This window comes from Chelonoidis abingdonii, chromosome 11 (genome assembly GCF_003597395.2).
Source record: "Chelonoidis abingdonii isolate Lonesome George chromosome 11, CheloAbing_2.0, whole genome shotgun sequence".
Taxonomy (NCBI): Eukaryota; Metazoa; Chordata; order Testudines; family Testudinidae; genus Chelonoidis; species Chelonoidis abingdonii.
This window is the reverse complement of record NC_133779.1, coordinates 2,627,857-2,650,087: the sequence shown is the minus strand read 5'-3', so window position 1 is coordinate 2,650,087 and position 22,231 is coordinate 2,627,857. Positions and strand designations below refer to the sequence as shown.

The window sequence follows — 22,231 nt, the reverse complement described above, 5'->3', positions numbered from 1 at the left end:
GCTCCTGGCCCAGTGGGGGCCTGGTCCATGGCTGGGGTGCTACCATAATACACCTAATAGCAACTGAAATGTACTATTAAAATATACAGCGCCTGGCACAATGAGGGCCTGGTGCATGACTGGGGTGCCTAGGTGCTGCCATAATACACCTAATAGCAACTGAAATGTACAATTAAAATGTGCAGCGCCTGGCGCAATGGGGGCCTGGGGCTACCACAATACAAATAATTAATTCCGACATTCACTGTAATAATTTGTAACACCGTTAGCCTCCCCCGGTCTCCCATGGTGCATTGCTTCACAAGCAGATGGGCCTGTCTGGTTACTGCGCTGCTCCCGGCCCTATATGAATGTGGCTGGCTGGTGTTTGCCCCCCACCCCCCACGGCGTGTGCGCAGCTCCAGATGTGGTTGCACCCACCGGGCCCCGTGGTCCTGCCCCCAGCACATGGAGAGAGAACAGGGCTGGCCCCGGACTCCCCCCGCAGCTCTCCCACCACTGGAGGGGAAGAAAGCTGGGCCCCTTGGCTGTTTTCAGCCCTGCCCTGCCCTGAAACCTAGAAAATCCCTATCGTCCCCACCCCGAATCTGCTGGGCCGGGGGGCAGGGGGGCCTCTGGCAGAGCTGTGGCCCCGCTGGGCCAGGCCCACTGGCAGAGGGCACCGCTGGGGCAGGGATGGCAGAGCTGCGTGGGCTCTGGGCGAACAGCCCCCTGCACCGCCCATCGGGGATGGGGAAGGAACCAAGCCAACAGCAGAAATCGAGGTGTCAAATTCCTAGATTCTGAGCCAAGACCCATTGTGATCCCCAGGCCGCAGAACCAATTCCCAGAGCAGATCTGCACATCTCCTTCCCAGCCGGAGTCCGTCCAGCATCACCTCCCAGCCACTGGGTCCTGTTCAACCTGCCGCCACTGACTCACGAGCCTGTTAAATATTTGTTCCCCAGGCAGCTACTTACCGACAGTGCCCAAGCCATCCCCGACCGTCCCTTTGCTCAGCTCAATGGGCCGAGCTCCGAGAGTCTGTCTGTCCAAGGCAGGTTTCTAACCCTTCGATCATTCTCACGGCTCTTCTCCGACCCCCTCCCATTGGTCAACCCCCTTCTTGAGTGGTGGGCACCAGAACTGGATGCCGGGACCCAGCAGCGGTCACACCAGAGCCGGACACGGGGAAAATAAACCTCCCTGCTCTGACGGGAGATTCCCATTAGTGCACCCAGGGATGGGGGTCGCGCTTCTGGCTGCAGCGTCGCACGGGGAGCTCAGCTGATTCTCCACCAGGACCCCTGAAGTAAAACTGCACCAGAAACCCTCTGCCTGTCTGTGACCCTTGGGTCGATCTACCCATCCCTCCTTCCCATGCACCCTGTCCATCCATCCCTCCTTCCCCACACACCCCATCCGTCCATCCCTCCTTCCCATACACCCGTCCATCAATCCCTCCTTCCCATGCACTCTGTCCATCCATCCCTCCTTCCCCACACACCCCATCCGTCCATCCCTCCTTCCCCACACACTCCGTCCGTCCATCCCTTCATCCCATACACCCCGTCCGTCCATTCCTCCTTCCCCACGCACCCCTTCCATCCATCCCTCCTTCTCCACACACCCCATCCGTCCATCCCTCCATCCCATACACCCCGTCCATCCATCCCTCCATCCCATGCACCCTGTCCATCCATCCCTCCTTCTCCACACACCCCGTCCGTCCATCCCTCCATCCCATACACCTGTCCATCCATCCTTCCTTCCCATGCACCCGTCCGTCCATCCCTCCTTTCCATGCACTCCGTCCATCCATCCTTCCTTCCCATACACCCCGTCCATCCATCCCTCCTTCCCCACACACCCCGTCCATCCATCCTTCCTTCCCATGCACTCCGTCCATCCATCCTTCCTTCCCATACACCCGTCCGTCCATCCCTCCTTCTCCACACACCCCGTCCATCCATCCCTCCTTCCCATGCACTCCGTCCATCCATCCTTCCTTCCCATACACCCCGTCCATCCATCCCTCCTTCCCCACACACCCCGTCCATCCATCCTTCCTTCCCATGCACTCCGTCCATCCATCCTTCCTTCCCATACACCCGTCCGTCCATCCCTCCTTCTCCACACACCCCGTCCATCCATCCCTCCTTCCCATGCACTCCGTCCATCCATCCCTCCTTCCCATACACCCCGTCCATCCATCCCTCCTTCCCATGCACTCCGTCCATCCATCCTTCCTTCCCATACACCCGTCCATCCATCCCTCCTTCTCATGCACCCGTCCATCCATCCCTCCTTCTCCACACACCCCGTCCGTCCATCCCTCCTTCCCATACACCCGTCCATCCATCCTTCCTTCCCATATACCTGTCCAGCCATCCCTCCTTCCCCACACACCCCTGCTATCTATCTATCTATCTATCTATGGATTGCTCCATCGATCGCTGTCAGACACCCCCTAGTCCCCTGCTGGGGCTCAGGGGAACAGTCGCTGTCGCTCACCACGGCATTTTTATATATCCTTCCTTCCTTCCTCCCTCAGCTAAAAAAAAGCCCCTTTTTTTCACTTCTGCAGACACAGCACCCGAGCTCCCGCAAGCTGGGCTGGATCTCACCCAGGCCCAGAGGGGAGTCCCCCTGAGGACAGGGAATAGGGTGCGGGGTCAGTAGGGGGTGTGCTCCCTCCACAGTCAGTGCTGACTCCAAAACCCTGCAACAATGCCAGGGTTGCTGTGCTGTAGGGAGTAGGCGAGGGCATCAGCAGGAGGAGCTCTTCAACTCTCAATCAGATGGGGGGGTCATCGTCTCCTCTAAGCTGTTGTGCAGCGTTGCTGTGAGCTGTTAAACTACTGTGGTGCCTCACCCCAGAAGCAGCTGCATCTTAGCACCGGATGAGGGATCCCTGTATAAACAGCTGCAATGCCCCACTCCAGACATGGCTGCACCTCTGTCCTGGGTGAGGGATCTCTGTGTAAACAGCTCCCTCCCCATACCCCAGAAGTGGCTTCATCTGAGTGATATTTGTGAAGAGTTTATAATGAGCGTTTGGCTCCTTTATGATGAAAGACACTAGCTGATCATCTTCCTAGTCATTATTCTTATTGCAGAGCTGCTCCTAGACTCAGCCTCTGTCAGGCTTAGCTGACAAAGACTGGTTCTAGATCAGTGTGTCTAGTAGTGATTAGCCAATGGCCGCTCGGGGAGAGGAGTGGGGTTTAGTTATCAAACCTGGTGACTGGACGTCAGGACTCATGGGTTCTGGGTAGGGCATGGGGTCTAGTGGTTAGAGCAGGTGACCGGCAGTCAGGACTCCTAGGTTCTCTTCCTGGATCTGGAAGGGGAGCATGATTAGGTGGTTAAAGGGGGAAAGACAGGCAGGACTCCTGGGTTCTTTCCCCTGTTGTGTACAGACAAATTGGCGCTCTGTGTCTCTCTCACACACAGCCCATTGTCCTGACATCACACATACAAGCCAGTTCCCTTTTTTATCACCCATCAGCACAAATGTTACCAGTTCCTTTTGACTCAGCTCGGCCGCAGGACAGGTCCCGCCCCGGGGCCCGCAGCCGAGAGCTTGTTCATGAGTTTTCTTTTCTCTCTGTCGTGCACAAGGATGCAAATGACCGCGGGGAAGGCAAGTCGGCGGCCCTAGCAGCTGCATGTCGTGGGAGCGGTCACACACCCTAGCTAACCCCAGCTCAGCTTGGCCATGAACAGAAAAGAGAGCAAGAGGTAAGCAGGAGGCTGTGCCAGTCCACGCAGAAAGACGCTGGCTTCTGTCATCGCTGGGGCTTTCCTTGTGGCCCTGGGTGGACGTTTCAGTCTGTGCGGCTTCTCCTTTTCAGTCGGCTCAGTAGCAATTCCCCCTCACCCCCTCCAAACATCGGCTTTTCACTTCCCGAGATGGCGCTGCCAATGGCTGGCCGCGTCCACAGCCAGCGGGCGGCGAACGTCGAATGCAGCCACCTCTGGGGTAGAGCACGGGAAAGGCTCTGCTGTGTTCCTGGAGCAGCCAGGGGCCCGGGCGGGGCAGCGCTTGTCAGAAGCCGCTCAGGCCTGGCGCAGACAGGCTGGTGAGAAGAGAGGGGAGCAGCCTGACGCTTGGGCAGCCAAGCCAGCCCCCTCGTAAGGATCTCAGTGCTGCGGAGCCAGGGAGCGGGGTGCAGTGGATGTTGCCAGAGGACCCGACTTGAGGATGGATTGCAACCAGCGCCGCCTATAGGGGAAAGGGGGTCCCATTCCCAGTCTCCCCCAAGCCAGCCAGTCCCCGCCTTGGGGCCAGATCAGAGCCAGCGCCTCCTAGAGGGGAAAGGCCCCGTGCCCCCTTCCCTGCCCCCCACAAGCCAGCCAGCCCCCTACCCTGGGGTCGGATCACCAGCGCCTCCTAGAGGGGAAAGGCCCCATGCCCCATTCCCTGCCCCCCACAAGCCAGCTGGTCCCCCTGCCCCCCACCATCTTGTTCTTGGCGGTGGATTTAGTTGGCTGTTTCTGAGCATCTCAAGGCTTGCAGATTCCTGGGCAAGCCTAGATGTAAGGGAAGGGACCCCCCGCCGCCCATTTGCCCAAGCCCGTCATTGAGTGAGGTGTGAGTGGCGGGCGAAACACCAGCCCCAGAGCGTGGCAACGCACTGGTCAGAGAGCTGGGTGCATGGGGGGGTGCAGCTGTCCCAGACTTCGGTGCATCATTGCTTGGGGGCACCGGGCAGACAGTGGATTGGTTGGTTGCACTGGCTGTAGAGCTCATTCAGTGGGCCGTGGGATTGGCTGTAGAGTGGGCTGGGGGGGGCCGTGGGATTGGCTGTAGAGTGGGCTGGGGGGGGCCGTGGGACTGGCCGTAGAGTGGGCGGTGAGCCGTGGGACTGCAATGGATCAGCTGGGCGGGGTCGTGATGGCCAGGGGGGTGGGGGCGTGGGCGGCCGTAGGGCGGGGCCGGGCTGCCATCGGGGGCTGGGGGAGGCCCTGAACGCCTCGGCAATAAAGAGGGGTGGGGGGCCGTGACTGGCTGTGAGTGGGCTGTGTGTCAGGACTGGGCAAAGGGGGCTGGGCGGCCGTAGCCTGCCCGTCAAAGTGGAGCGGTGGCATGGCGACTGGGCCACAAGAGGGGGCGGGGGCCGTGGGACTGGCCCATGAGACGGCGGGCTGGGGGGGGCGTGGATGGGTGGCGTAGAGAGGGCTGGGAGGCCGAGCACGACTGGCATAGAGGGCTGCGGGGGGCGCCCCCTGGCACGCGGCCACCAGAGGGCGGCTTGGCGGGGGTAGCGGGGCTGAGCCAAGCACCGGGCTCGGGGGGGCCGGCGCACTTGGCCGTAGTAGGGGCTGGGGGCGCGTGCGGACCTGCCGGAACGGGGCGGGGGGGTGCGTGGACGGCCATAGAGAGCGCGCCCCGCGTCGTGGGCCCGTGGGACGGCCCCCCCTGCCAGACGCACGGGCTCGCGGGGGCCCGTGGGACTGGGCCGTAGATGGGGACTGGGGGGCTTGGACTGGCCGTTGGATGCGGACCTGGGGGGCTTATGGGATCTGGCCATAAGGGGAGGGGGGTGGGGGGCGGGACTGGCCAGTAAAGGGCTGGGGGGCGTGGGACTGGCCTAAGGGGCCTGGGGCTGGAATGGCCGAGTAGAGGGGTCTGGGTGGTGTGCTGGCTAGAGACATCTGGACGCCATAGAAGGGCTGGGGGGTGGCGTTGGGACTGGCGTAAGGTGAGGTGCTGGGGGGGGCGTGGGCCGTGGGCCTGGCTGGCTGAAGATCACTGAACTGATGATAGAAGCTGGTGACTGCGAGGGTGACACAGAACCTTGGCTAGAACCTGGAGAGAGAAAAGGTCCGTTACCATCCAGCTAGTCCCTCGGCTGGGGTCTGGGAGGGCAGGAGAGGTCTAGTGGTTAGAGCAGTGGGCTGGGAGCCAGGACTCCTGGGTTCTCTCCCCAGCTCTGAGAGGGGAGTAGGGTCTAGTGGTGAGAGCAGGGAGCTGGGAGCTAGGATGCCTGGGTTCTCTCCCCAGCGCTGGGAAGGGAGTGAGGTCTATTGGTTAGAGCTGGGGGGCTGGGAGCCAGGACTCCTGGGTTCTCTCCCCAGCTCTGGGAGGGGGGTGGGGTCTAGTGGTTAGAGCTGGGGGGCCAGGACTCCTGGGTTCTCTCCCCAGCGCTGGGAGGGGAGTGAGGTCTAGTGGTGGGAGCTGGGAGCCAGGACTCCTGGGGTCTCTCCCCAGCACTGGGAGGGGAGTGGGGTTAGAGCGAGGGCACTAGGCGACACAGAGAAAAGCCCCCCAAAGCACCAGGCAGGGGCAGCCTTTCCTGCAGTGCAGCCCTGTGGCATGGAAGGGGATCGGGCAATGGAGGGGGGAAGTGAATCGCTCTGGGCACCCTCCAGGCCCTGCCCGCTCAGCCAGAGGCCTGCTCATAGGGGGAGGTGGGGGCCCGGCACTGCAGGCCATGGCGCAATGCGGCTGCTGGAAATGCAGAAGCAGGTCTGATGCCCCTGCCAGGAAAGGGGCAGGAAGCCGCCCAGAGCCTGGCTTTGCGGTCACGGGAAGGCTGCAGGGCTGCTCCCCCCTCTGGGCACCCCGAGTTTGGGGCTGAGAGTGGCACATGGGGGCTCTGCCATGTCCAAGAGGGGCACGGTAAACGGTGCTAATGAGGAGCTGAATCTGGAGGATCCACTTCTGAGGTTAACACAGAGAAACATGCTTAAAGCAGGAGCTGGGAGCCAGGACTCCTGGGTTCCCTCCCCAGCTCTGGGAGGGGAGTGGGGTCTAGTGGTTAGAGCGGGGGGGCTGAGAGCCAGGACTCCTGGGTTCTCTCCTGGCCCTGGGAGGAGAGTCAGGTGTAGTGGCTGGAAAGCACCCACCACAGCAGTGCCCGGTCCGCCCACACGCCTTGTGTCACAGGACCAGCATTACCGATTACTCGTTGCATTAATGCCAGGCCTGCCTGGCAAACCCTCATCAGCCAGGCACCCCCACCCTGGCACGGGTCTGGCTCCAGCACCATGGTCATCTCTGGACCTTGCCACTTTGAGCCGCGCACCGGGGCAACCGCCGGGCTGCCCAACTCCCGAATCCCTGAGCAGGGTGGGGGCTCTGGGGGAGACCCAGGCGGTGAGGGGCCTGTGTGCCAGGGCACCAGGTCTGCCAGGCCGGGGGAAGCCCCTGCAGGGCTGTTCTCCTGCTGCCGACAGAGCCAGCTTCACACTTCCCCTTTCCTGCACTCAGGCTCCCTTGTTTTTGGTTTTCTTTTAATGTGGCTTTAGCACTGCAAGGATCCAGGAGGGGATCCGGGTCTAATGACGCGGGGAGGGGGCCGGGACCCAGGACTACTGGGTTCTATCCCAGCTCGGGGAGGGGAGTGGAGTGGAGTGGTTAGAGCAGGGGGGGGCTGCGAGCTAGGATGCCTGGGTTCTCTCCCAGCTCTGGAAGGGGAGTGGAGTGGTTAGAGCAGGGTGGGGCTGGGAGCCAGGACACCTGGGTTCTATCCCAGCTGGGGGAGGGGAGTGGAGTGGTTAGAGCAGGGGGGAGCTGAGAGCCAGGACGCCTGGGTTCTCTCCCAGCTCTGGAAGGGGAGAGGGGTCTAGTGGTTAGAGCAGGGGGCTGGGAGCCAGGATGCCGGTTTGGTCCTGACATGACTCTCCGATTGGCTCCCTCCCTCTCAGGAAGTCGCGGGTGGAATGTCCCGGCCCCGCCAGCCCCAGCCCCGGCAAGATCCGCTCGCGGCAGAGCCGGCGTCGAATGACCTGCCCCACCCCCAGGGAGATCAACACGGTCATGGCCAGCCTGGCACTGGGGGAGCTCACCAAGACCTGCAGCCTGGAGCAGCTCGTCGAGAAGTGTCTCAACTCCTTCGGTAACGGGGCTCCCTGCCCCCCCGCCATTGCCCCTCATTCCCGACCCGCAGCCCCCTGCTACCCCAGCCCTGAGCTCCCCCCAGGCTCTGCTGGTGCCCCTCACTTCTGACCCGCAGCCCCCTGGTACCCCAGCCCTGGGCTCCCCTCCAGCTCTGCTGGTGCCCCTCGCTCCCAACCCACCCCTCACCCCAGAGGAGAAGGGCTGAGAACCTGTGACTCCCAATGGGGTGGAACCCAGCTGCCCCGTCCCATGCGGCCAATGTCCCTCCTGCCCCATTAATGTTCCTCATGCCCCCCCGCCCACGGTGCTGTTAACCCTTCCCCTGCCTTTGCCTCCCCAGACCTGGATGGGAGCCTGTGCCGCAGCGACTACATGGTGAACATGACCCTGACCGTGCACAGCTGGGTGGTGCCCTCGGCTGACCTCGCCCGCTGCCTCCTGGCGCTATATCCTCCCCCTGCGGCCCTCTCCCACCCCGGGACCCCCAGGCCAGGAGCCCCCCAGTGCAGTGGGCGGGAGGGGGGCTGAGGTCAGACTGGGGCAGGGAGGGACCCCTGGGCTCTGCACTGAGGGGGGTGGGTCACCCCCAGCAGGGGGTGCAGCAAGCCGGGGGGGGCTCTCAGGACTTCTGGGTTCTATTCCCGGGAATTCCAAGGGGGATGGAGCCTTAACTCGGAGCCACCTACCGAGAGGCGTCTGGGGAGGATCAGATGGAAAGACGCCAACGGATCTGCAACTTCGTCAGGTGAGAGCCCCCCACCCCCCACTGCTCCCCCTAGGCCCCCTACTCTGCCGCACCCCGCATCCCCCTCGCTCTCCTGCCCCCATCTCCTGCTGCCCCCCACTGCTTCCCTTGCACCCCACTGGCTCTCCTGCCCCCACACACCAATTCCAATCTCTCAAGCACCCCGTTCCCGCAGTGACCCCTACCTCCCCCAACGCACTCCCTGCCCACCTGCAGCAATGCCTTACCTGCCCCACATTTCCTGCCCCCCCAGGTACTGGATCACGCATCACCCTGAGGCCTTTCGCCTGGAGCCCCAGCTGGAGGAGGCCATGGGCGAGCTCTGGCAGGCCGTGCAGGCCAAGGCCCATGGGCAGTGCCAGCCAGCGGACATGACCCACGTGTAAGGACAGACCCTGCCTGGCCACCCCTCCTCCCTGCCTCCCCTTCCCCCACATCCCTGCCCTCCCCACAGGCCCTGTGCCTGGGCGTCTGGAGATGGTAAGATTGCATAGGTGGGTGGGGCTGGGCACAGGTGGGTGTGTTTGTGCACACGGGGGGGCATGCATGGGTGTGCACAAGTGCCTGGGGTGTGCACAGGTGCGTGTATTTGCACATGGGGTGTGGGTGTGCATGGGATGGAGGTGTGTGCGCCAGTGTACAGGGCATGAACGAGTGTGTTTGTGTATGAAATGTGGGTGTGCATGGGCACATGGGTGTGTGTGCACCAGTGTGCAGGGTGTACACAAGTGAATGTGTTTGTGCATGGGGTGTAGGTGTGCACGGGCACATGAATGTGTGTGCACCAGTGTGCAAGGTGTACACAAGTGAGTGTGTTTGCACACAGGATGTGGGTGTGCATGGGCCCATGGGGGCAGTGTGCACTGGTGTGTGTGTGCATGCACAGACAGGGGGCGATTGTGCAGGCACCAGTGCCCCTGCCCGTCTAACTTGCTCCCCACCCCTGCAGCTGGACCCGCAAGGTCAGCTACCAGAGCAGTCCCAGCTGCAACAAGAAGCGGAAAGTGTCTCTGCTCTTCGACCACCTGGACGCGGCAGAGCTGGCCGAGCACCTCAGCTACCTGGAGTTCAAAGCCTTCTGCCGCATCTCGGTGAGCGCTGTGCCCCCGGCCCTGCGCCTCGCCTGCCTCCTGCCACTCCCCATCCTCTGCAGACTCCCCAGCCCGCCCACCTGACAGCCCACGCCTCTTTGGGGCGAATGGCTGCACCAGCGGTGATCGCACTAAGCTTGCGCCAGAGGGATTTAGCAGCGCTGGAAAGAGGAAGGGAGTCAGGAGAGATCCCACTGCTATCACCAGCCCCTGGGCCTCAGCCAGCTCTGCCTCCCCGGATCTGAGAGTGGCAGAGTAGATCCCACTTCTCCCACCAGCCTCTGGAGAGCAGCTCAGTGGATCCTACCGCTACCACCAGCTCCTGGGCCTCGGCCAGCTCTGCCTCCCCGGGTCTGAGAACGGCTCAGTGCAACGGCTGCCTCGGTTGCTGAGTTCCCCTCTGTCTCTCCCTCTCTCCCCGCTGCCCTGGGCAGTACGTGGATTACAGGAGCTATGTGCTGCAGGGCTCCGTGCAGGAAAACCTGGCCCTGGAACGCTCTGTGGCCCTTTGCAACAGCATCTCCCAGTGGGTGCAGGTCATGATCCTCAACCGGCCCACGCCTCAGCAGCGAGCCGAGGTCTTCACCAAATTCATCCGCGTCACACAGGTGAGGGTGCCCTCCTGCTCGCTGCCACCAGGGATGGGGGCTGAAGGGGGCACAGTGGGGAAGGGGGAAGCAGGTCCAGGAGAGGTGGGGGAATTGGGGCATGCCAGGGGGGTTGTGTGAGCACGCACATGTGAACGTGTGCACGTGCATGCAGGGGCATGTGTGTGAATGCACGGAAGTGTGTGTGACAGTGCAGGTGTGTGTCTACATGCATGTGGGTGTGCATAGGTGTCTGCATGAAAGTGTGTGTGTGTGTGTGTGTGTGCAGGCAAGTGTGTGCATGCATAAATGTGTGTGAGAGGGTGTATGCAGGAAAGTACAGGTGTGTGCACATCTGTAAGTGTGTGAGGCAGCGCACGGGCGAGAGTGTGCAAGGGTATGTGCATGAAAACACGCATGTGTGTGTGCAAGGGAATACACGTGCATGAGCACGTGTGTGTGCAAGTGTGCACGTGACATAGCAGGGGCCTGGGTAGTTGGAGCCAGGGGGGCTGGCCCTGAGCCCGATGTGCGGGGGATGACATTGGGCCAGATGCCTGATACCCCCCCCCAACTCTCTCCCCCCAGAAGCTGCGTCAGCTGCAGAACTTCAACACGCTGATGGCAGTGCTGGGTGGCCTGTGCCACAGCGCGATCTCCCGCCTCAAGGACACCCACGCCCTGCTACCGCAGGAGGTCACCAAGGTGGGCCTGGGCCGCCCCGTGCACCCACAACCCCCAGGGGCGCCCTGGGGCTGCTCAACTTCACAGGTCCCCTATAACTGGGCCTGGGCCCTGGCCCACTAGCGGGGGGCAGGTCCCAGCTGCCCCCACCAGACCATCGCTTGCCCCCAGGGCAGGAGACTGCCAGGGCCATTTCTCCTCCTCCCCACATGGGGGCTGCCCCCCCCCACCAGCCAGGGGCCTCCGCAGAGCTGGGGATGAGGGCTGGGGGCTCGATCTTTGACTGTCTGGCTTCTCCCCCACCCCGCCCTGCCCCCCAGACGCTGGCAGAGATGACCGAGCTGCTCTCCTCCTGCTGCAACTACAGCGCCTACCGGCGAGCCTACAGCGAGTGCAGCGGGTTCAAGATCCCCATCGTGGGGGTGCACCTCAAGGACCTGGTGTCCCTGCACGAGGCCCTGCCCGACCGCCTGAGGGGGCAGCTGAACCTCAGCAAGCTGCAGGGTCTTTACCAGCAGGCACAGGAGCTGCAGGCGCTGCAGCAGGCCACGCCGCCCTTTGCCGCCAACAAGGACCTGGTGCATCTGCTCACGGTGAACCCTCCCTCCCCCGAAGCAGGCATGCGAGAGAGCGGGGTTGGTTGTGCAAGAAGATAGGGTCAGGTGTGCAAGGGTGGGTGCTGGTGTGCAAGGGGGCAGGAGACTGGGGGTGAGGTGTGGAAGTGGGTGGAGCTGGGAGTGCTAGGAGGGTGGTGTGAGATGTGTGACAGGCCAGGATTTAATGTGCAAGTAGCTGGGGCTGGGTGTGCAATGGGCAGAAGTGTGCAAGAGTGTGGGTGCAAGATGGTGTAGGTGCAAGGGGAGTCAGGAGAGGGGTGGCGCTCGGGGGAATGCCCCAGATCTCCCCTTCCCCCACCCTCGGCCCAACCTGCCAGTCGCAGGGCTGCATCCAGCTGTCTTCCCATCCCCCCCTTTCCCCCAATGCAGGGAGCAGCAGGTCAGGTGACCAGAGCACTAGCTAGCTTCCACCACCACACGTGCAAACAGGACACTGGTGCAAATGTGCACACACGCTGTGCCCAGCGAGCCGAGTGTAGTGGCACACACAGAGCTGCCAGCAGGGAACAGTGGTGCAATCGCACAACTACCCTCCGTGCCATTGCACTCCTGCACCCCGTGCAAAAGGCTCGGTCCCTGGCCAGCAGGGGGCAGCGATCCCAGCCCAGCCCGTTACCCTCTCTCCAGTAGGTATGGGAAGGTCGTTCGCAGTGGGACCCTCTAACCCCATTCTCTGCCCCTGCCCCCAGCTCTCCCTCGACCTGTACTACACGGACGATGAAATCTACGAGCTCTCCTACGCCCGGGAACCCCGCTGCCCCAAGTCCCTGGTAAGCTGGGGGGAGCTGAACTAGGAGCCCCCCCAACCCTCTGTCACAGACTCACAGGTCGTGCCCACTTGTGGCCCCGTGCGGTGCCCCTTCCAGTGCGACAGCCCTTCTCGGGGGGCCACTCTCTCTCGGGGTCAGACCCCTCCACCTCCTGGAGCCGCACCTCTCAGAGCCTTAGCACGTCTGTCTCTGCCATGGGCCCCCCCCAAGGAGTCCCCTCACTCTGGACCCCCCCGCCCCCCCCTGATCTCTAGCCCGGAGCGACTCCTCGCCAGCTAAACACAGGAGGTTATTGAGCTTGAACCCACACAGAAACTCTCAGGGCTCAGGCCTGGCTCCCTTAGCCCAGCACATCCCAGTCCCCCTCAGCCAGCGGGGCTCTGCCTGCTCCGCTCTCCAGCCCCGAAGCACCCCTGCTTCCAGCTGTGCATCGAGACCCCCCGGCCCCAGGCCCCCTCTTTCCATTGTCCTCTCTCCAGGAAACAAGGTCGCCTGGGCCTCTTCCTCTGCGCCCTCCGCGCTGACCAGCTGTCAGTCCCGGTCCTCTCCAAAATGCAGGCCCATTGTCCTCCCCGGCCAAACCGGCTGGACTCCTGAGCTGGCGTCTGCTGGTCACCAGGTCACCAGTCGCTGGAGCTCCATCCTCCAGGCATCGGCTGGGTCCCAGGTTCCCTCTCCAGTCCTGTGTCCCAAGAAACTCCCCCTCCCCTCCCCTCGTTAAACCAGTAACACCCGGGGACACTGAGTCCCACCCCCTCTGCATGCAAATCACTGGAAAAGCCAGAACCCCCCCCCACTTTGCCACCCCTCCTTTCCCTCTTTCGAGGCACTCGTGTCTGACCCTCTGTCTTGTGCCCTCCCGCAGCCGACCACACCCTTCAAGCCCCCTGTGGTGGTGGAGTGGGCACCAGGCGTGGCCCCGAAACCGGACCGGCTCACCATCAGCAAACACGTCCAGCAGATGGTGGAGGTGAGCCAGGCACCTGCTGTCAGCGTAGCCCCCTGGGCTGTGTAACATGGCTGGTAGCTACCTGCCCCCAAGGACACCTGCCCTGTGCCAAGGCCCCAGCTGGGTGTGGGGTGCATTTGCCATGTGTGTTGGACAGGTGTGCAGTTGCCAGGGGGCACGTTACAGTGTGCGATTGCTGGGTGTGTTGTGGTGTGCAGTTGCCATGGTGTGTGTCATGGTGTGCAGTGGCAGGGGGGCATGTCACAGTGTGCATCACACCCATGCTCCTCCCATGGCAGGAGGAAAGGCATCAGCCCGCTCTAGCCAGGCCCACCACTTCCCAGGGCCGAGCCCCACACAGGCAGGGGGTGTCTGCCAGGACCCAGCTCCTCTTGCTGCCCTGTGCGCTGGGCCCAGCCCCCAGGCGGGGGGCATCTGCCAGGACCCAGCTCCCCTGGGCCCAGCCCCCGGGCAGGGACTAGGCAGTCGCTGCTGCCCCAAGGCCTGGAAGGGGCAGGACTCAAACCGGGGACCTTCAGGAGAGCAGCTCCCCTGGCTGGCTGCAGCAGTGAGGTTGTTATCTCTTTATCTGGCCCAGTCACAGCCCCCTGCAGCCTGTCTCAGGGGATGGGGCGCACTCAGGACCATATAGGATTCGGCCCACCCCCAGCAGGCAGAGGGGAGTATCTGTCCATTTGATACCAAAACACAAAGCAATTCCCCCCAACCACACCCCACCTAGCAGGGCTGACAGGTAAGAATGGGGTCTCACCCTAGATTGAGGGGGGGCTCCCAGTGGGTATTGGGGGCAGGCCTACGTTGTGCTGCAACAAGTTAATCCTCCTCCCCCTGACTCCCCCAGTCTGTATTTAAGAATTATGACCATGACCAGCGCGGCTGCATCTCCCACGAGGACTTTGAAAAGATTGTGGCCAGTTTCCCCTTCTCCTACTACGGCCTGGGGAAAGACCGGTGAGTGTGTGCCGGGGGAGGCAGCTGGGAGCCAGGACGCCTGGGTTCTATCCCCAGCTCTGACTCACTGCAAGTTGCTCCCTTGCTCTGTGCCTCGGTTTCCCCCCCCCAGGCCCCTTTGTCAGTATCACTCCCTCCCACCCCCGTTTCCGAGGCAGCCCTCTCACTGTCCCATTCCCATCCCAGCAGCGAGGGACCCTACAGCCGCCAGGAGATCACTGACTACTTCATGCGGGCCTGCGCCGTCTTCTCCAAGCTGGGCCTCGGCTTCCTGCACGACTTCCAGGAGGCCACCTTCAAGAAGCCCACCTTCTGCCACAGCTGCAACGGCTTCGTAAGTGACCCTGTTCCAGTGTCCCCGGCAGCCGGGACAGGGGTGCCCCAAATTCCAGGCCTGCCAGAGACCCTGCCCCTGGCAGCCGGGACAGGAGTGCCCCAAATTCCAGGCCTGCCACAGACCCTGCCCCCGGCAGCCAGGACAGCGGTGCCCCAAATCCCAGGCCTGCCAGAGACCCTGCCCCCTAGCAGCCGGGACAGGGGTGCCCCAAATTCCAGGCCTGCCAGAGACCCTACCCCCAGCAGCCAGGACAGCAGTACCCCAAATCCCAGGCTTGCCAGAGACCCTGCCCCCTAGCAGCCGGGACAGGGGTGCACCAAATTCCAGGCCTGTCAGAGACCCTGCCCCCCAGCAGCCGGGACAGGGGTGCACCAAATTCCAGGCCTGTCAGAGACCCTGCCCTCCGGCAGCCAGGACAGCGGTGCCCCAAATCCAAGGCCTGCCAGAGACCCTGCCCTCCGGCAGCCAGGACAGCGGTGCCTCAAATTCCAGACCTGTCAGAGACCCTGCCCCCCAGCAGCCAGGACAGGGGTGCACCAAATCCCAGGCCTGCCGGAGACCCTGCCCCACAGTGCCCCCTCCCCCAGTGGTCAGGAAAGGGGGTGCACCAACTATTGGCTGTTCTACAGAGCCTCTGCCCCAAGAATCCTGCCCCACATCACTCTCCCAGAGGACAGCAGTGGGGGAGGTTACCCTCCCCCCCCCCAACTCCCCCTTAGTCATCCCCTATATTCATGGACACTGCCAATGTGTGTGGGGGTCCAGCCCCAGCAATCCCCCCCATTGCAAAATCTCCTCCCCCCTCTACAGGGACAATGCAACTCTCCCCCCTCCCCGGAAAAGGCTGCACCTAACAGGCTCCGCTCTCTCTCCTCTAGCTCTGGGGTGTCTCCAAGCAGGGGTACAGATGTCGGGGTAAGTGCAGCCCTGATGGGGCAATGTGTGGGGAGAATGCTGGTAACAGGGCTAGGGAGGGGCAATGGTCCCATGGGACTAAGCAGCCCCCGGGGTGTGGTGTGTGTGCCCATCCACCTGAGCACTGCCCCCTACTGGCTGGAGATAGCACTGCACAGCTGTGTGTCCTGAGCCCTGCACTGCTAACCACAGAGAGGGATTCTCCTGGCACTGCAGGGGGTGGGAAGGCTGGGTTCCCCCTAGATGGGGGGTAATGCCGGGCCCCCCAGCTTACATCACGTGTCTTCATTTCTCCCCCACCCCACAGACTGTGGCATGAGCTGCCACAAGCAGTGCAAAGACCTGGTGGACCTGGAGTGCAAAAAGAGGTTCCACGCCAGAGCCTCAGAGGGGGGTACGCCCCGTACAGCCACGCCTGCCGCCACGCAGCACCCCAGCTCAGGTATGGGGGGGAGGAATCTTCATGCTACTCCCTCCCCTCTCTCCAACAATGGAACAGTCCATCCCCTCCTGCCCTCACCAGGACACTGGAACAATCCGTAGGCCTCCCCTCTTCCCCCCAAGGCAGTGGACTGGCCCGTGGCATGATCCATTTTAAATGGCCACAAACACTCCCCCCACTGCCCTTTTACTGTTTCAGTGAAACACTCTGTACTGTCTCCCCCCTCCTTCCAGACAGTGGCACAACCCGTGGTCAACCCCATTTAAAGGGTCCCCTCTCCACCTGTTTCCCCCCGTGGCAGGGTCAGTGGAACGCCCCATTGCTGTCCATATCTCCCCCCACCCAGGCAGTGGCACAGCCCGTGGCCAGCCCCATTTAAAGGGCCCCCTCTCGCCACGGCAGGGTCGGAGGAAGAGGCATTCCCCTTTCCCCCAGTGGGCGAGCAGGCAGAGGAGCGGGCTGTGGTGCTGGCAGGGGTGCCAGCCGGGCGGCGGCGCAGCCGGGACGCCTGGACACAGACGGATGGCACCAACCCCACGGCAGAGGGCCATGAGCCCCATGGTGGGGCGGGAGGCTGCAGCAGGGACCAGAAGCTCCTGGAGCAGCTGCAGGAGATGGAGAAGGTGAGACCCCAAAACAGGGATACGATGGGGGAGATTGGAGACCTGTCCCCCCAACCCCCCGTGGCTGGGCATGCAAATTGGGCCATCCACGGGTGGAGCTGGCTGGGGGCTTCCCTTGCACAGCTCTGCAGGGTCCCTGCTCTGGCCCCCCAACTCACCCCTCTGGGACTCTGCTCCCCCCCACTGCAGGAGCGGAACCAGCTGCTGCTGGAGAACATCGGCCTGCACTGCCGCAACGCCCAGCTGGAGGCGGAGAACGGGCGGCTGCAGACAGGTGAAGCCGAGGGGCGCCGGGGCAAGGTGGAGGAGGGGGGGCACAGCCAGGCTTCGCTCACCCTGCTCCTGGAAGGGATGGACTCCCTGCACCTGCAGCGCGACTCCAAGGCATGAACAGGCCGGATTTGCAGCTCGCCGCCTCCAGCTCCCAGAGCACCCGCGTCACCCGGCACCGCCAAGGGACTCAAAGCCGGCAGTGCAATCCCACACCCTCGGGCCCCTGCAAGCCAGGCTGGGCACCATGGATCCCGGACTGTACCTGGGCACGGCCCCAATAAAGGGAATGCATCTTTGTCGAGCCGGGCCTGGGCTAGGACAACAGCTGCCCCTTCTGCTCCATGCCACCGCGTTGCGGGGCGCCCGTCGACCGCTCCGCCACCAGCCTTGCCTCAGTTTCCCCTCCTGGCCTTTGTTAGGCTGTGAAGATAATTATGGAGATGGGGGCGGGGTAAAGGGGAGAGCATCTATCAGCATCACCCAGGGTAACAACGGGCATGACGGGGGGATCCCCAAACAACCCCCTGAAACTCAAAAGCCCTGAACCCCAGGATTCAAGTCCCTTGACGTCAATGGAGTCACTGCCCGTCGGCTGTGGGGAGAGGTGAACGGGGCCCAGGGTCCACTCCCTGCACTTAGGGGGAAGGGGATCAAGGGACCAGGGTGAGGCCAGCTCAGAGCTTCAGCCCAGCTCCACCCTGACCCACCCTCTCCATGCACCTGGTCCCCTCCCGCGATGGGGCATCGGCAGAGCTGTTGCGGGAGGGGAGCCCCGGGCTGGGGAGAGGGGTGCAGCACTGCAGGATTGGGGCCTGGGGGACTATCACATGGCCCCTCTCTGCTTGGCCCAAACCCACCTCACGCTCCCAGGCTGCAGCACCCGCGGGTGCGGACAAACTCCTGCCCCCCTCCCCGCGCACCGACGCTTCTGCTGGAGCAGCCTTTTGCTTCCACACTTTAATCCCCTCGGAAGGGCCCTTCGCTCATTGTACAAACCGACCCCTCCATTGAGCCCAGAGCCTGACATTTACAACAACATAGATCAACCTGCCAGCCCCCTGCAGAGTCCTTGAACGCAGCCCAGCAGGTCCCCAGGGCAGGACCCTCCCCTCCACACCAGCAAGGCAACCGCCTCGTGCCTCAGTTTACAAAGGACAATCAACAAGCCATGCGCAGCCACCGAGCCCCCGCCCGCCCCCTCCCAGCAGCCTCTTCTAAAACAGTCTGCTCCAAATTCCCATTGCCAAAAGAAAAGCTGCAGCACCCCCTGCTGGGGAATGTGTTAAGTGCAACGTGGTACACTCCATGCACTTCCCAGAACCCAGGAGTCCTGGCTCCCAGCACCCCCTGGCTCTAGCCACCAGACCCCACTCCCTTCCCAGAGCTGGGGAGAGAACCCAGGAGTCCTGGCTCTCAGCACCTCCTGGCTCTAGCCACCAGACCCCACTCCCCTTCCAGAGCTGGGAGAGAACCCAGGAGTCCTGGCTCCCAGCACCCCCACCCCCCAACTCTAAACCCCACTCCCCTCCCAGGGCTGGGACCAGAACCCAGGTGTCCTGGCCTCTGATCAGTAGCTGCTCTATCACCCCCTGGCTGTAGAGGGGCGCAGCCCCTCTGAGCCCCAACTCCCCTCCACCGCCCACTCTGCCTAGTTGGGTTCTGAGTCCTTGGGTCTTTGCCCCCCCAGATGCTCTGCCCACCCCCCTGCAGTGTGTGGGGGGAGCTCCCGGCAGAGACGGAGCAGGCTTCATTTCTTCTTCTTGCCCCGTCGGCCCCAGCGCTGCTGGCCTCCCCCCCCTTCACGCCTCTTCTCCCAGGTGGGCATGGGGGGCTCGATCTCGTTGGGGCGGCCCCCTCGATCCGGGACGCCGCCCATCAGCACCTGCCCGAGTGGGGGGAGGGGGAAAAAAAAACAGGAGCAGAGGTAAAAGATAAGGAAGACCCCCAGTCCCTCGTGCTCCACCCACCCCCAAAGGGAGGTAATGGGGGGTGGGAAGGGCCCAGCCCTGCCGGGTCCTGGCGTGATGCAAGAGGAGGGGGGGGCAGGTCTCATGCCCTGGTAGCAAGGGGTGGGGGGGAAGAGAGGAGAAGGCCCACCCCCTCCCCCCGCGCAGGCTGCTCTGCATGGGGGAGGGGCTGCGGGGCAGTAGTTTGTGGCCGGACCCAGCAGCGTGTTCATCTCCCCCCTGGCCTGGGTGCTGCCCGTACCTTGTTGATGGCACAGCTGGTCCGGTGGCGGCAGCGCCCGCTGCTGGTGCTGACGATGCGCGAGGCGTCCTCGCGGGCGGCCAGCAGCCGGGCCAGGGTGACGCCGGAGGCGACTGACTCAGCCTGCCGCAGCGAGGAAACGGCGGCCAGCAGGGCAGCGCCCTGGGCCTGTGGGAGAAAAATCCCTCCCTGTTAGATGGCATCAGCCCTGGCACAGGGTCCCTGGGACCCGGCCCCTCCTCAGCATCAGCAACTCCAGACAGGTGCCGGCACCCCCTAGAGGGGAAAGGCCCCACGTCCCATTCCCCCCCCGCCAGCCAGTCCCTGCCCTGGGGTAGGGTTGCCAGGTACCTGGTTTAAAAGGACCCTGGCAACTCGGGTCAGTGCCGCTGACCAAGCCGTTAAAAGTCCAGTCGGCGGCACAGAGGGGCTAAGACAGGCTGTCTGCGGCTTCCAGAAGCAGCAGCACATCCCCTGCTCCGGCTCCTACACATAGGGGCAGCCAGGGGACTCTGCACACTGCCCCCGCCCCAAGTGCCAGCTCTGCAGCTCCCACTGGCTGGGATCTGTGGCCAGTGGGAGCTGAGGGGGCAGCACCTGCAGATGGGGCAGCGGGCAGGGCCGCCTGGCCGCGCCTCCACGTAGGATAGGAGTCAGAGAGGGGACGTGCCACTGCTTCTGGGAGCTGCTTGAGGTAAGCGCTGCCCGGAGCCTGCACCCCAAAGCCCCTCCTGAACCTCAACCCCCTGCCCTGATCCCCCTCTCACCCTCTAAACCCCTCAATCCTAGTCTGGAGCCCCCTCCTGCACCCCAAACCCCTCATCCCCAGTCCCACCCAGAATGTCCTCACAGCCAGAGCCACACCCCAACCTCCTGCCCTAGCCCAGAGCCCCCTCCCACACCTTGAACCCCTCATTTCTGGCCCCACTCCGGAACCCATACCCACAGCCAGAGCCTGTACCTCCTCCCATACCTCAACCCCCTGCCTCAGCCTGGAGCCCCCTCCCATACTCCGAACCCCATCCACCACCCTGCCCGGAACCCTCTCCTGCACCCCACATCCCTCATTTCTGGCTCCACCCCAGAACCCACATCCCCAGCTCAGAGCCCTTACCCCCTCTTGCACCCCAACTCCTTCAGCCAGTCCAGTGAAAATGAGCAAGGGAGGGAGGATGGAGTGAGCAGGGGCAGGGGCGTTCGGTTTTGTGGAAGTAGGAAGTTGGCAACCCTACCTTGGGGCTGGACTGGAGCCAGCACCCCCTAGGAGAAAGGCCCTGTGCCCCATTCCTTGGCACCAGTCCCCTCCCCTCACTGGAATTCCCCCAGCCCCCGGCCCCTCACCTTCGCCCTCTCGGACCAGTGGAAGGACTGCAGGGTGACGCTGAAGCGCGTGATCATCATGCGCTTGCGACATTCGTACTCAGCACACAGGGCTTGCCGGATCCCCTCCAGCGCTTCCTAGCCAGGAGGGATAGAGAGAACTGCTCAGCCGCAGGCCGCCAGAAAGCCGCACCCCACCCAACCCCGCTGCACTGGCCCCCTTGAGGAGAGAAACTGAGGCACAGGGAGGGATGCTATTTGTTCCAAGCCAAAGAGGGAGGCAGGGGCGGAACACAGGAATCCTGACTCCCGGCCCCCCTCCCAACCCCACACATGACCCCACTCCCCTGCCAGGGACCAAACCCAGGTCTGTTAAGAGCTCTCTGCAATGGGGCTGTGCAGGTTGGTTGGGCACCGGGATTCTTTGGCAGAAATAGGATGGGTCAGGGGCCGGGATTCAATCAGGAGCCTAACTGCCTTTGGCTGCTTTTGAAAGCTGCAGCCCAGGCCGGGACCCAGGCCGGCCCTGAGCCAGGAGCAGAGCCACACGTTCTTCACTGTGCCCCCTGCCCCCTCGTACCCACTGTCGAGCCGTCAGCGGCGCCCTCAGCAGCGGCGCCATCTCCTGGTGTCCAGCAGGCAGTGCAGACAGGGCCTCTGCTACCTAGGAGGGAGAGCACAAGTTGAGTGGGGAGCGGCACCATGGTTAGGGAAAGGTGACACCTGCCAGGCGGCTCCCTGCACCACGGGGACAGCCCGGCAGCCCGAGACACCAACAGCAGCTTGTCGTCCTGCAGCTGGGGTGCCCTGTTTATTCATTGTACAGCACTGGTGCCTCGGAGCCCCATTCCCTGCCCCCCTGAGCCAGCCAGTCGCCTGCCATGGTGCCAGATTGGGGCTGGCACCCCCTAGCCGGGAAAGGCCCCATGCCCCCTGAAGCTCCCCCAACAATCGGCGCATCTGACTCCTCACCTTGGATTTTATGTCCTCCAGGAGCTGGGGGATGGGGCAGGTCGGGGCTGGCTCCGGCTGGTGCAGCGCCTGGTTGATGAGCCGCAGCTCCCGCCGGGCAGCGTCAGCCCCCGCTCCCTGCTGCGGCGAAGGGGGGCGTTTCCGGCTCAGGAGCCGGGCGGCCTGCAGCTCCGAGCTCAGGAAGTCTTAGGAGAGAATACGGGGTGAGAGAGACACTGGGCTCTTCTGGCTGTGGCTGGTGGGGGCGCTCTGGGCTCCAGGGCCAGCCCTGCCCAGGGTGTCCTGGAGAGGGGATCTTTATCTGGTCCAGGGCTACTAGGACTCCTGCGTTCTATGCTCCACTCCCCTCCCAGAGCTGGGATAGAACCCAGGAGTCCTGGATTCTCCCTCCCCCGACTCACTCCCCTGGGAGCATCGAGAATAGGACCCAGGAGTCCTAGCTACCCCCCTCCTCCAACCACTAGACCCCACTCCTCTGGGAGAGTTGGGAATAGGACCCAGAAGTCCTGTCTCCCAGCCCTGCCGTTCAGCGGCCCCACAGGCTGCTCCGTCTGACTTTCCTGCTGTCACCTACACAGCAGCTGGAGGCAGCTGTGGGCGCTGCCCAGCCGGGCAGTCACGTCCCCTGTGGTGAGCGCAGCGTAGGGGCAGTGCAGCTCCTGCAGCAGCCCGCTCAGCTCAATCTGGAAGGTCTCAGCATCTTCAGGGCCTGCACCGGAACAAGAGAGACCAATGAATCCCTGGGCCCCAACGTGCTGCCCCCTGCCCGGCCAACACCCCACTCCTGGAGCAACCTTTGGAGTCCTGGAGCCGTCCTTCGTAGGTGACAAATCTGAGGAAATGTCACAGGTTGAAGTGTCACTAGAGGAGGTTTTGGAATTATTTGATAAACTCAACA

General features: G+C 63.2%; 2 protein-coding genes across 5 annotated transcripts in view; one reads left to right on the top strand and one right to left on the bottom strand.

Annotated features, from left to right (window-relative positions):
• The first annotated feature begins 3,526 nt into the window (after positions 1–3,526).
• Positions 3,527–17,727, top strand: RASGRP4 (RAS guanyl releasing protein 4). 4 transcript variants are annotated; one of them, XM_032804472.2, is made up of 17 exons: positions 3,527–3,723; positions 7,636–7,826; positions 8,169–8,274; positions 8,511–8,573; positions 8,827–8,955; positions 9,523–9,664; positions 10,099–10,272; positions 10,840–10,956; positions 11,256–11,528; positions 12,242–12,322; positions 13,188–13,292; positions 14,134–14,243; positions 14,433–14,577; positions 15,459–15,495; positions 15,803–15,937; positions 16,340–16,560; positions 16,750–17,134. In XM_032804472.2, exons 1-17 carry the CDS (start codon positions 3,701–3,703, stop codon positions 16,948–16,950), a joined length of 2,253 nt encoding a protein of 750 aa, XP_032660363.1. In that variant the 5' UTR covers positions 3,527–3,700; the 3' UTR covers positions 16,951–17,134. The 4 variants fall into 4 exon arrangements, with proteins under 4 accessions (XP_032660363.1, XP_074926686.1, XP_074926687.1 ...); XM_075070585.1 differs by lacking the exons at positions 3,527–3,723; positions 7,636–7,826; positions 8,169–8,274 and having other exon boundaries at positions 8,475–8,573; positions 14,430–14,577; positions 16,284–16,560; positions 16,750–17,727; XM_075070586.1 differs by lacking the exons at positions 3,527–3,723; positions 7,636–7,826; positions 8,169–8,274 and having other exon boundaries at positions 8,475–8,573; positions 16,284–16,560; positions 16,750–17,726.
• A 48-nt stretch (positions 17,728–17,775) lies between these two features.
• The window catches only part of FAM98C (family with sequence similarity 98 member C), a 9,703-nt gene continuing 5,247 nt past the window's right edge, over positions 17,776–22,231 (bottom strand). Inside the window, exons 3-8 of the mRNA XM_032804476.2 lie at positions 21,908–22,042; positions 21,334–21,518; positions 20,942–21,025; positions 20,383–20,499; positions 19,042–19,209; positions 17,776–18,715 (exon numbers count right to left, since the gene is read on the bottom strand). Of these exons, the coding sequence (XP_032660367.1) occupies positions 18,581–18,715; positions 19,042–19,209; positions 20,383–20,499; positions 20,942–21,025; positions 21,334–21,518; positions 21,908–22,042 (824 nt within the window). The 3' untranslated portion in view covers positions 17,776–18,580. The remainder of the gene's footprint in view (positions 18,716–19,041; positions 19,210–20,382; positions 20,500–20,941; positions 21,026–21,333; positions 21,519–21,907; positions 22,043–22,231) is intronic.